Source organism: Magnolia sinica, chromosome 18 (assembly GCF_029962835.1).
Source record: "Magnolia sinica isolate HGM2019 chromosome 18, MsV1, whole genome shotgun sequence".
Lineage (NCBI taxonomy): Eukaryota > Viridiplantae > Streptophyta > Magnoliopsida > Magnoliales > Magnoliaceae > Magnolia > Magnolia sinica.
In genome coordinates, this window is record NC_080590.1 from 39,389,866 (window position 1) to 39,404,647 (window position 14,782).

Below are 14,782 nucleotides of genomic sequence, written 5' to 3' on the forward strand. Positions count from 1 at the left end.
GTCTTGCCAGCAAAATCTACCAGATGCGACGAAAAAATCGTAGACTATAGCATCCCTGAGATGAGTAGGAATAGGCCTTGATGCAAGTGTTACAAGAAAACCTTCCCCAGACCAATTTTGAGTCCAGAAATTAACTCATCCTTCACCTAAAGCCATTTGGAATGAAGAATTGCGAAAGGGAGGGATTTGGATATATCCTTCCAAACAGTTGAGTTCATAGCTGAATTGAAGCCTTTGGAATGGATGTATTTGTTGATGTATTTGGTGGACATGAACCTCGCCCAAAGGGATCTACCTTCGAGGAGGTTTCTCCCCATTTGTCATCACATCCACCATGCTTCTAATGCCTAGCCTTCCCTCTGACATAGGGAAACAAACATTCGACCACTTCTACCAGTGCTTCTTCTTTTTCCCATCTACAATCTCCTAGAAGAAATTAGCCAGACCTGATTCAAACACCTTACATGCTGCTTTGGGAATATTCACCATCAACATGACGTAGGATAGGGATGCTTGATAGAACATGTTTAATGAGAATCAGTATGGCTACTGGGTTGAGGATTTTAGCTTTCCAACCTTCCATCTAACCTAGAATTTTCTGAACTAGCGGCATCATGAGAGGAGCCCAAATTTTCTCTTTAGTTAGTGGAATACCTAGGTAGGTGCGTGGGAGGTTGGCGTGCTGGAATCTCGTCACACTCTTGATTCGCCGGGCTTTGATAGGTGTCACCTTCTTGGATAAAATGAAGGATGATTTGTTAGCATTCACCTTTTGGCCGAACATTTCTTCATATTCTCGAATGAACTTTAGCATGATGCGAACTATTGCTAACCTAGCATTCAAGAATAAGATCGCGTCATCTGCAAAAAATAAATGCGTTAGCATGAGGCTGTTATGATGGAGCTTAAATGGTTGACAAGCTCCATATAGGAATAGGTTGCGAATTCCTCGACTAAGAACTTTCGCTGTCAGGATAAACAAGGAGGGAGATAGAGGGTCCCCTTGTTTTAATCCTCTGGACGATGGGAAAAAGCCAAAGGGCTTGCCGTTTATAAGAATCGAAAACCAGGTACCCATCCAGCACCGTTGTGCTTGAAGAATCCATCCTTGGTCAAATCCAAATCTTCTTAGCCCCTAAGATAGCAACGACCATTCATCCCAGTCATACACTTTTTCCATGTCTAACTTGAGGATCATGTTCCCTCCAAAGACTTTACGGTCCAGCTCATGGGCCATTTCCCTTGCAATAGAGATGTTCTCCGCAATGTATCTGTCCTTAACGAAAGCCCCTTGTTCTTCATAAATGATAGAAGGCAGGAGAGAAGCCATTCTGGATGCAACAATCTTGGAGAAAATCTTCATAATGCCATTACATAGGCTAATGGGCCGGAAATCAGCAATAGTGTTTGAATTAGTCTTCTTTGGAATAAGGCAAATATGGGTACATTGGAAAGCTCTGGGCAAGTGTCCTCCTGCAAAGCAATCCTACGCAGCTTCATAGATATCATTACCTATGATATCCCAGCATGAGGAGAAAAAAGCTCCTCCAAATCCATCCAATTCGGGTGCGCTGTCGATTGGGATGGATAAGGCCACTGCTTTCACCTCATCGATCATTAGAGGCCTCATGAGGTCTGTATTCATTTGCTCGGTAACTATTGTCGGAATAGATGATAACATGGGCTCATTGTCTGACCTGTCTTGAGCTGAAAAAAGATCCTTAAAATAGTCCTCTGCCACCCTACCAATGTCCTCACTTTTTTCAAGAATCTCTCCCAAGGGAGTTTTGAGTCTATAAATCACCAATCTTTTGCATTTATTCATCACCGAATCATGGAAAAACTTGGTATTCATATCCCCTTCATGAAGCCATCTCATCCTTGATTTCTGCTTACAAGATAATTCTTGCTGAAATTGGGTTAACTTGAGACTCTCTTGAGCTGATTTCGGTCTCTCCAAGTCAGCTTCTGAGTTGGAAGAAAGGAGGGAAGTTTCAGCTCTATCTCGTCCTCAGCCTTTTGCACATTACAATGCACATCACCAAAAGTGGATCTGTTCCAGTCTTTAAGGGCCCTCTTTAGATGCTTCATCTTGATCAAGACTTTGAACATTGTGGCAGCTACCACCTTAGTTTCCCAAGCTTCCCTAACAACCCTTTTGAAATCTTCATGGGTGGTCCACATGCGTTGGAAACGAAAAGGAAGAGGGAAATTAGCGGTGTCATCCTTGAAACTCATAATGATTGGGGAGTGATCCGAATAGGCCCTCGTTTGGTGGTCAACTTTGAACATTGGAAGCGAGCTCAACCACCTTACATTAACTAGCATCCTGTCGAGTATGGCCCATCTGTGCCCCCTACCCAACCTACTTTACACCATGTGAAAATGGAGCCATTATATCCTGCATCTATGAGGCAAGAGTCATTAATGGTCTCAATGAATTCACTCATCGGTGCAGAAAAGGAAGGAGCACCCCCAGCCTCTCTTCAATGCTCACTGTGGAATTGAAATCTCAGCAACCAGCCATCATTCTTGAGCTAGTGCTGAAATCCTCCTCAATTCTTCCCATAAGTCCTTCCGACGTTCCTTGTTGTAGCTAGCATACACTACTGATATCATGAGTGTAGAGGCCATGCCATAAGTAACCATGCATTTGGTCCACTTGATAGTTATATCTGTCTTATTTTTCATCTTAAGCCTTACGACAAGCTCGCCAAATGGATGGACGGTCGAAAGCCTTTTATGATCGGCTAACGAGTAGTCTTTCACTTTTACATGGGCTCTTCACTGTGCCAGAAATTCACCTTGATAGCACTCACATGTTCTCACCCAGCACTAACTCTAACCCAACTAATAAACATGTCTTAGAGGGCAAGCAAGTGATGGAAGGTCATGAAGGGGCATTTTCGGTGATACCCGGCCGAGCACCATGAAAAAAACAAGTAGTTTCATCATAACATATACTAAGTGTGTTAACCACGATGAACCGTATAAATGTTACAAAATAATGATCAGACAAGTGATATAAATCATGACCAATTAGCTTAACGGAAAGATAAAATTTGTGTCATGGCTGCGAAAAAATAAAATTAGTCATAACAAATAACAAATGTAGTATAGTATAATACTTCACTATCACTAAAGATTTGTTGTGTTACTGCTTTATTTTTTTAATATGTCATCATTTATTGTACTGGGATATATTGTTTTGTTCCCTTTTTTTTCTTTTTTGTCTTTTTTAATTTTTTGACTTAATTAATCTAACTGCTTGTTTGAGCGTATCTATATTTTGGCTTCTAAGAAAAGATAAAAACGATAATGGAATTTGCATTACCTTCGTCCTCTTTTAGTTCGTTTGGCTTCTGGGACGAATTTGGGCTTCTTGCGACGTTTTTTTCTTCCTCTTTATAATCCACTGGAGACCCATCACTGAATGCTTGTGAAATCGGATCTGGTGCTCGATCTTGTGGTTTACTCCCAGCATTATACTCCCATGAGGAAGCTTTCTTGACAAGTTCGTCCATTATTTGAACTGCCCAAGTATGTTTTTGTTTCCTCTCTTTAATTTTCTGCATTCTTATGTACCCTACACGCCAATGTTAAGGGCCATAGTTATAAAATCATGTCATGTTAGGTTAAATACCATGAGCCACACTTATGCTAGACATGATATATTTGTCAGAAAAATCAAATGGAAATAATAAACTTCCCAAAATAGAAAAAAAATAATTTATTGCGTAGCTAATGAAATGAAAAGGAAGCGATATTTATGAATGCATATCTACTTGTTCTGTACCATAATTCAAAAACCTGAAACTTAATTCGGCTTGATGCTCAATCATGTTGACTTGAAAACTCGAATTGAATCATATCATTATTTAATATTATAAATTAAAATCATTTGGATTTATGTGCCTTAGGTCAAGGTGTAAGATGTATGTACCATAAGTTTAGATATCTCGACAAAAATGTGTTCTTGTGGAAGCTCTAGAACCGTGCAGTATTGGCGGATGCATGTGCGTCCATGCATGGCATTCAAATGGTACCGAAATGTGAGTGCTCCTCAAACATGTTCGGTGTGCATCAGAAGACATGAATCACCTATTCATGGAGGGTGATATGGCTGCTCCTATGTGAATATATTTTAGTCATTATATAAACGTTGCTTGTATCCACAATCAATCCATATATCAGCACCGGAGGAAATTATTTGTTGTGAGAAGGAGAAGCTTGTAATTCTTAATGTTGCAGGGTATACTTCCCTAGTTCATTTTCTAGGAATTATGGATCAAAAGGAATTATAGTAGATTTAGAAGTAGGGGAATCTAGCGACGAAAGAGTGATCTTTAGTATTAAAGCTTGATGAGTGATGTGGGACCCTCAACTTTGAAAAGGATTGCCCATTTAGGGAAAAGCTAGCAGTCAACTACTTGATTATTGCTATTCTTTTTAGTGAGAAGAACAGAGTGATTGTGATGAGATTTCTCATCCAAATCTAGGTGGAAGATGAATGATAGATCATCTTGGGTAGGGGTGCAAGTCGGGTATGTTGGGTTTGGTTGAGGGTCAACCCAAGCCCAGCACAACCTTAAGAGGAGCAGGCCCAAGACCCAACCCAAGGTATTAGTTAGTTTACCATGTTGTAATTCAGGTTGGGGAGGGTTAAATTGGGTCGGGTTGGGTTGGTTAAGATCGAGATGGGTTGGGTTAAAACCTGTAACTAGTAAACTAACAAAATAAAATAAAAACAAAAAATAAAATAAAATAAAGAAAGAAAAAAGAAAAAAAGAAAGAACTAGTAAACTAATGCAAAACAAAACATCAAGCTAATGCATATAGAAACCAAAATGAGGTAGAAAAATCAAGTCAATAATCACCACTCATGGATAAAGTAATTAATTAAATAAATGGATGAAGTAGGTGTCATTCATGCAACATGATGAACCCCATATAGCTTGGGTGTTGTGTTGACTATGTAAATCAGGTTGCAGATGATTCAAACCTTTATTAGTAATGACTTTTGAGTTGTGAGTCATGAATATTCGATGAAAGGACCCTAATGTCAGGGGTGGGATTTTCTGAAAATTTTAGAAAAATAATTATTTAATTAATTTTTTTAGCTGACTTTTATTACGGTGCGTGAAGAGTATTAGAAGACTATGGCTCTACTAATTTGTCGAAGATTTTGGGGGATTTTTTGGTTTCTTTTTCTTTTTTACTAATTTTTTGTTTACATATGTAATTTTTGAAAATTAAAAAATAATAATAAATTATTATTTTTTTCCGGATTCTTGTTATGATGCTTGAGGAGTGTTATATGACTATAAATCTACTGTTTTATTAAAGATTTGGGGCTTTTTATTTTTCTTTTTTATTTACGCTATTATTTTCTAAAAATTTTAGAAAAAAATTAAATTCGTTTTTTTTTTTTTTTTTTTTTCTCTTCTAATTCGTGTTATGATTCTTGAGTATTAGAATATGGATCTATTAATTTGTTGAAGATATTGAGTTTTTTTTCTTTTCTTTTCTTTTCTTTTAGGCATGTATTTTTAAAAAAGTTTAGGAAAAAGTTTTAAACTCGTTTTCTTTCTTCTTCTTCTTCTTCGTTTTTTTGTTTTTTTAATTTTTTTTTAAATTCTTGTTATGATACTTGAGGAGTATTAGAACGCTATGGATCTAAAGATTAACAATGCATTGATTACACACACACACACACACACACACACACACACACATATATACATATATTCTACATTTTTTTTTTTCTATCTTTGAGTAAATTTTTGGGCTTTTTTGGGTTTAAAAATAAATCTAAAAAGATTTTATTAGTTGAGATATGTTCATATTAGTAATATATGATATCAATTTCTAACATATATCAACAATATATATATATATATATATATATATATATATATATATATATATATATATATATATATATATATATATATATATATATATATATATATATCAACACCACACCTTACAAGTCAACTTGTTGGGACAACATTCTTACGAAAGAATTGTCCGATGCACCACTGAATACATTTTATTTTTTTTATATATAGGAGAAAAGCGTCAGGCCCTGATTTCATTAATAAGAACCAGGATGTACATTTGGGGCCACCCAGAAAAAATGACTGGGAACCCCTAACATAGCTCCAAAAAGAGAGACTATTGGCCTAAAAAAAAAAAAAAAAAAAACCTCTTAAGCCCTCCTAGACTGATCCCTTAACGCACCAAGGCCGACCATGTCTAGGAAAAGACTCCCTCTGACAATCATTGGCAAATCTTGGAGGCGGGTAGTGAAGAAATGGTCGTTACTCTGACTACCTGCTCGCGCCATCACATCTGCCGCTGCGTTTCCTTCCTTGAAGATATGCATAAACTTGAATTGACCCCTGTTCATAATCTGCTTGATCCTGCACAACCATTAACCCCATTTCCAACCGGGCTCAACCGCCCCGAGCAGGAGATTAACTGTCAACTGGGAGTCGAATTCAACGAAGACCTTGTTGAAGCCCCTTTTTAGACAGATATCCATCCCATCATGGATGGCTCTCAACTCAGCCAAGACATTAGTACGTACGCCGTATCGGGATGAGAACACAAACAAAAAACCGCCACTACCACTCTACATATTCCGCCCCCACCTGATTGGCCCAGATTACCCATAGATGACCCATCGACGTTTATCTTCACCCATCCCTGAGGGGGTTTAAGCCAACGCACCAGCCGGGACTGAGGAGAGTTGGATTTGGCGGCCGCCTGAATAAGATGCTGTGACAATGTTACTGGCAGCATATGGCCAGTAGGTCGCCTAGCTGTGTTAACCAGCCCAACCGGCGATCTCAGCACTAAAGCAGGGGCCGAGCTCAACGGATCTCCCGAAACTTTGCAGCTTAACAATGAAATCCATCGAAAAACTTTTGTTCTAGCTGCATTGCTAGACCGATGCCTCCCCTTGAACTGGGCCTCATTTCTGCACTTTCAAATCACCCACAGTATCACTGCCGGTAGCACCCTGTGTGCCACCAGGTCCGCTGATTTGATCACCGCCGCACCCCACCACTATGCCAATCTTCCCCTCAGCGACTGCGTTTCTACCAGGTGGATGTCAAACCTGTTCCCAAAGAACAACCACAGCGCCCTTACCAAACTGCTGAGGATGAACAGGTCATTAATGCTTTTCGTTTCATGGCTTTGTTATTGATCACCTGCACAACACGCACACACTTCGACGCCAGCATAATGCCTCTAGACTGAACTGCTTCATCTACCACATCAGTGCCCATAAATATCTGTTAAGAAAACAGAGAGATTTTAAGGGGAAGGACCTTGTGCCAGACTCCTTTCGCCCACTCTTGCTGGGAACGACCAGTACGACAGTTCCTCCACGCCGACGAGACAGTGAATTTCCCCAAACAGGAGAATGGCCACACCGGGGTATCTAGGCCCTCTGCAATGCAAAAACCCATCTAGAATTTATGGTCAATCACATCCTGTGGCAGGAAGTTGAATGTAGCTGATGGCGAAAGCGGGCCTACCTTGCCCAACACCTGACAGGTCTTCAAGAAGAGAATAGCTTGAGGAAGAGGAGCCGACGCTAATCTAAGGAGAGGACCCAGCCCCAACCAGTTGGAGCTCTAGAAACTACAATCTCCCACGCCAAGATTCCACTGAACGAGATCTTTGGCCGTTGGCAAAAGGTCCCGGATTCTTTTCCAAGGTGGGGATGCAAAACTGGGCGGGGAGGTAGGGATAGACGATGCGAGGTCCTGCTTGTATTTGGCTGTCATAAAGGAGCCCCATAATCTCTTACCTGCACCAAACTGGATAGCCCAGGCCAACTTGAGGCACAACGCTGCCATTGTTTCCTTCATCCTTCTGATTCCAACACCCCCTTCTTCCTTCTGATGCACCACTGAATACATGTTCAAAACATTAAAATAAAAGTAGATTCTTAAATATCTTCTTCTTTTCTAAAAACAACTACTTAAGGAAAGATTAGCACAAAATTTCCAAGGTCGTTACAGGCCCGATGTGCAACCTTGTATTGTGTCATATTTTGGTTGGGCCGATGTGTCTGCTGATACTGATATTCAAAACCGTATATATGGGTGGGACACATATATATTCAAGTTCCCAACAAATGACCATCTGTGTGTACTAATCAATGTGAACATGCTTGGTCAACGAACAATGGCAACTGTTCATCATGCTTGTCGAACTTACATGAACTTTATTTTCTATCTAGGCCTTGATATATAGAAGCATCATCAGTCGCTTTTATGTAACTTTTGAGGGGTATTGAACCCCTCTAGTTAGGTGTAGCCAAGTTACAGGTTTCCAACAAGCTTCATTTTCGTTAATCTATCTGGGAATCCGGTTCATCAAGGGTAGAATCCGCACATCTTACTTGCTTTCCTTTATTCAAAAAATTGAAAATAGAGTAGTAGACTAGAAGACAAAGATCCTTAATCAGGCTTCCAAGCTAGTCCTTATCAGACACATGCTTGCCAGCCTCCCTATACACCTGCTGTCAGCCCTCAAGATTACTAAGAAGGACATTGACCAGATTGAAAAGGCCTTTGCTAATTTCTTTTGGGAAAGCACGGAGGCATGTAGCAAAAGGCATTGGGTCAACTGGTCTAGAATCTGCTATCCTATTTTGGAAGGAGGGATCAGAGTTAGAAGGATAGCAGATGCCATACATGCTCTCCATTGTAAGATAGGCTAGAACCTATGTTAGAAAAATGTGTTGGATATACCGAAAGTAAAATAAAAAATAAAGTAAATATCAATTTCGTTTCACTAGGCTGAATCACGTAAAATGATACGTTGTCCTTAAAGCATGATTTGCCCCCTTATCAATTCATGATGGGTTACAGGCAAATTGCTTCCAGGATAAGACAAGCCTATCTGAATCCAGCATGCAGCAATCATGATGGGTCCACTTAGGAACAATTGAACGCAGCAGATCTGTTCTGGCAGAATTAGACAGTGAAAATGTTCACAATATTCTATGAAGGAGATCTGTAGTATCTAATTCGAGAGATTGGTGTTTAGTCCCTGTGGATTCGACTCGGTCTTACCGAGTTAACCAACATTATTCACAATTACTTCCAATTATTCATATTTTAATTTAGATCTTTTTCTAGTTCTAGTTCTAGTTATTTTCAAAATACGTACAAGTTTAGTCCCTGTGGATTCGACATTGGTCTTACCGAGTTAATACTACATCGCGACCTTACACTTTGGGTTATGAATAAGATTTTGGCGCCTTTTCTAGGGATTACGGCTACGTTTTTCTGAAATTAATTGGTATTAGAATTAGGTTAACATTAGGGTTAACTTTTTTGCTTTGTTTTTAGGTTTTGATTTTTTGATTTTTTAATTTTAGAAACTAACATTGTTTTCTGTTTTGTAGGATCCAAACATAGCAGCTGTTATTTGGTAATTTTGTTCCAACTCTCTCTCTTATCTTTTCTAGATCCTTTATTTGTTTTAGTTTTTATAGTTTTCTTTTTAAGTTTAATTGTTTAGTTACTTGAGGGCTGAGAGTGTTTCATGCCCAAGTGAGTTCGTCACAACACCTTCCGTCTCTTGAGTGAAGGAGGATTAGTCAAAGGGTTGCCTATTCATCATTGGATTAGACACCACCTAAAATCCTCTGAGTTAGTAGAAGTAATGACTGCAAATCAACATCAACCACCCGTTGAGGAAGTTTAAGATGAAAACGAGGTGCATAATGCACCCCCGTCTCATACTCTACGAGATTATTTACAACCGGTGAGGGTGAGCACACCTTCCTGCATGATATTTCCATTTAATGCAGGAACTGTTGATATTAAACCAGGGGTAATTCAAATCCTCCCTAAGTATCATGGATTAGAATCTGAAAGTCTATACTTGCATATGAAAGAGTTTGATGAAATAATTTCTACATTACACTTCCCAAACGTGTCCGAGGACATAGTTAGGCTGAAATTGTTTCATTTCCCTTTGAAAGAAAAGGCTAAGTCATGGTTACATTCTTTAAGACCAAGGTCCATTGGCACATGGTCTGAGATGACAAAGGAGTTCCTTAAAAAGTTCTTCTCATATCATAAAACGAATACCTTAAGGAAAGTAATCATGAATTTTGTACAAAAGAGGATGAGACCTTCTTCCAATGTTGGGATTAATTTAAGGATCTCATAAATTCATGTCGACAACATGACTACAAAACATGGCTTATAACAAGCTTTTTCTATGAGAGATTAACCTCACCCATGCACTATTTTGTGGAGATGATGTATAATGGGGAATTCATGAATAAAGAAGACGATGATGCATGAGATTATTTTGATAAAGTTGTTGAAAACGCACAATCATGGTATACCTCTTTAAGAATTACCACTTCTAAGCCTACTCAATCAAATGAAAGGGGAGGAATTTATGTTCTAAAAGAGGAAGATGATATAAATACAAGAGTGCCCAAACTCACAAGAACATAAGAAGGTCATGAAACTTAAGAAGGTAGAACTGGAAAAGACTGCGAAAGTTGTTTGTGGTATTTGTACTGATATCATACATACAACTGAGAATTGCCCAACAATTCCTACTTTTCAATAAATATTAAATGAGCAATCAAATGCCGTAAACAACTACCAAAAACTTTTCAGTGGACCCACCTCAAATACATATAACTTAAGCTAGAGGAATCATCCAAACTTCAATTGGAGGAACGGACAAACGGCTACTCTTCAAGGGATCCTTAACCAATTTTTGAATCAAAGGAAACCTCAAGAGGATCCGGCCTTCAAACATATATAAAACCAAGAGCTTTTTAATCAGGGTATATTGCGAGGCTTTCAAGACCTTACGAAAGCTATACAAGGGCTTGAAACAAATAATTTGATTGGGGAGAAAGGGATCCTTCCGGCTCAACCTCTCGCCAACCGAAAACAACAATATGAAATCAGTGACCCAAGCTCTTCAAAACAATAGAACAGGCTAAGTCTATCACTACTCTTAGGAGTAGGAAGACAACTGACAAATCTATTCCGGTGAAGGAGAAAAGCCTAAGGACCTAGAAATATATGAGAATAATAGACTTAGCATTGTTTCACATGGGTTATAACCGGAACCTCAAAGTAAGTTGATTGCGTCATTCCCTCAACGGTTGATTGCACCAAAACCTCTCTCTAACTCTCAGGATATTTTAGAGGTACTAAGCAAGTGAAGGTCAACATCCTTCTACTGAATATCGTTAAACAAATCCCTTCATATGCCAAATTTTTTAAAGATTTATGTATGACCAAAAGATGGTAAAACATACAAAAGAAAATCGTTTTGACAGAAAAAGTGAGTGTCATCCTCAAGCAAGATGTGATATAAAAATACAAAAATCTCGGTAGCCTAACCATCACTTATGTAATTGGAAACAACCGGATTGAGCATGCACTTCTTGACTTGGGGGCGAGCGTAAATTTGATCCCTTACTCGGTTTACAAAAGGTGAATTAAAACTCACTCGGACCACATTACAATTTGCCGATCACTCGTTCGTGTATCGAGAGGGATGATTGAGGATGTGTTAGTCCAAGTTGATAAATTTTACTATCCAATAAATTTTATTGTCGTAAATACTCAACCCATTATAGATGTAAGCACTCAAATACCCGTCATTCTTGGTCGCCCATTCCTTGGTACATCAAATACTATTATTAATTGTAAGAATGGAAATATGAATTTATCTTTTGAAATTATAACATTGGAGCTCAACATCTTTTTCAACATGAACAAACAGCCAAAGGATGATGACGATACCCACGACATTAACATGATCGATTTTTTCATGAAAGATAAAGCACTCTTGACTCTATACTCTGACACTCTAGAGACGTGCTTAGACCACTCCACTTATTTAAATGATGACGTGATTACGGAGATGGATGCCTTGCTTTTTTCTTCTTTTTTTTTTCCAAAAAGGACGGGATAAAATCTAGCTTGTGATTCATATCAACAAAAAGAACATACAGGGACTGTACTTTGGGTTGCCCATAGAGCATTAAAAAAAAAAACTTGGTGCAACTTATCGTAAGGAAACTATACATGATCCACCTCCCTAATGGCACCTAGCCCGACTTTGTCTAAAACCACCGTACCCTGAATTACATGAGGGAGGTCCCGCATAGCGTTGTAGAGTTAATTTTCTTAGAGCTTGCTGCCCTCCTGTGCTAGGCCATTTGTCGGGTCGTTCCCCTCTCTTGATGGATGCCTTACTTAATGTTACGCTGGTACTTGAAGTTAACCAGTGGAAGCCACAATTTGAAATATTGCCCCAAACCGATATAGTGCCTCTACCGTCTAACCTCATAGCACTAAAGCTTGACCTAAAACCTTTGCCCGACGATCTTAAATCTGTCTATTTAGGTTAAGATGAGACATACCTGGTGGTGATCTCTTCCCACCTTGAGAAAGAACAAGAGAGTGTAATCATTTCCACTCTCATTAAGCATAAAGGAGCTCTTGGATGGTCGATTGCGGATCTCAAGGGAATTGACCCTTTGATTTGTCCTCACCACATCCATCTTAAGGATAATGAAAAAACCGCCCAACAACTACAACATTGACTTAATCCAAATATGAAATAAGTGGTTAAGGCTGAGGTAATTAAGTTGTTGGATGTGGTTATCATATACCCCAAATAAAACTGGGCTTGGTAACATTCGTCCAGCTTAACCCACCTCAGTCTTCCTGCTCTTTCTATTGTGTTTCCTTTTATGATAGGAGGGGCCTTTTGAGGGTCCCTCTCGAATCAAGCTGTATATCATTTTGAGATGATATATATATATATATATATATATATATACACCCTATATCCAACAGTCAATGGGTGAGTCCAACTCAAGTATTTCCTAAGAAGTCTAAAATCACCATTGTAGCCAATGCCGACAATGAACTTATGCCAATTAGAGTTACTACTAGTTGGAAAATGTGCATTGACTACAGGAAGTTGAATACCGTCACAAGGAAGGACCACTTTCCTTTACCCTTCATTGATCAAATTTTTAAAAGGCTAGCCGATCACTCTTACTATTACTTCCTTGATGGATATTCGAGCTACAATTAGGTAGAAATACCCCTTGAAGATCAAGAGAAGACAACATTCACATGTCCCTTTGGCACCTTTGCTTACCAAAGGATGCCATTCAGACTATATAATGCCCCCACTACTTTTCAGCGATGTATATTGAGTATTTTTTCTGACATGGTGGGGTGATATTTAGAGATCCTCATAGACAACTTCTCTTTCTTTGGTCCATCATTCGGTGAGTGTTTGGAAAATCTTAAATATATGCTAAAGTGATGCGAGAAAAAGAATTTGGTTCTGCATTGGGAGAAATGTCATTTCATGGTTTCGAAGGGAATTGAGCTTGGACACATAATTTCGTCCAAGGGAATTGCAGTAAATAAGGTAAAAATTGATCTCTAACCTACCTCCACCTAAGAGCGTACGTGATGCACGATTGTTCCTAGGACACGCCGGATTTTATAAACGATTCATAAAGGACTTTAGTTATCTCTCTCGTCCTTTATTCAATCTACTTCGAAAGGATGTATCATATCATTGGACTTAACAATGTCAAGAAGCTTTCACTAAGTTCAAGGGCATGTTAACTACTGCACCTATCATGCAGCCAAACGATTGTATCATCCCTTTTCAAATTATGTGCGATGCATCTGACTATGCTATTGGGGCGGTGTTAGGCTAGAGAGAAGAAAAGAAACCTTACATTATTCACTATGCAAGTAGAACTCTAAATTCTATGAACTACTCTACTATAGAGAAGGAACTCTTAGCCGTAGTATTCACTCTGGACAAATTTAGGTCCTACCTGATTGGATCTAAGATCATCATCTACATAGACCATGCAACACTAAATTATCTTCTTTCTAAGACGGATTTGAAGCCCCGCCTGATAAGATGGACCCTCTTACTCTAAGAATTTGATATTGAATTACGAGACAAAAAAGAGTAGAAAATGTAGTAGCTGACTACCTTTCTCGACTTGACCTCCCTAATTCCCTTGAGCCAACACTGATAAACAATATGTTCTCTGACGAACAATTGTTTAAACTCTCCCAACTACCTTGGTTTGCTAACATTGCAAATTATCTTGCTACAGGATTCACGCCAACATATTGGATTACACAAGATAAGAAAATAATCTTCGCCAAGGAACACAAGTTTTTCTGGGATGATCCTTATTTGTTTGAATATTGCGTAGACCAAATTCTAAGGAGCTGTGTGCCAAACAATGAACATCAAAGTGTCATCTCCTTTTATCACTCTCAGGCCTATGGTGGTCACTTTTCTATTAAAAAGACCATGGCCAAAATTCTTCAGTGTGGCTTTTACTGACCCACTATGTTCAAAGATACTCACGAGTTTTGCAAAGCTTTTGAGCGTTGTCAGAAATTGGGAGGATTATCCCATAGAAATATAATGTCTGTTGAGGGTCAAATGTTGCATATTAGACCCCATTTATTACCTGAGTTTATGAGCATGATACCGTTTAACACCCTATTTTAATCATGTTAGTGGTGCAAGGTGTATTTACGAGCATAGCCTACAAAAGGGTACTAGAAGCATGGATTTAAAGCTCATAAAATCACCAAGGCAAGGGATGGACCCCAAGGGACTGAGATTGAAGAAATTACACATCAGAAAGCTGAGGAAATCAGGCCATTCACGTTACACGGGCTTGAAAAGCGTCCAGAACGCAAGA

The 14,782-nt window shown here is 38.9% G+C and overlaps 1 protein-coding gene across 1 annotated transcript in view; it reads right to left on the reverse strand.

Annotated features, from left to right (window-relative positions):
* Positions 1–14,782, reverse strand: part of LOC131232362 (uncharacterized) — a 122,460-nt gene that overhangs the window by 41,414 nt on the left and 66,264 nt on the right. Inside the window, exon 7 of the mRNA XM_058228593.1 lies at positions 3,335–3,586. Coding sequence (XP_058084576.1) covers positions 3,335–3,586 — 252 coding nt within the window. The remainder of the gene's footprint in view (positions 1–3,334; positions 3,587–14,782) is intronic.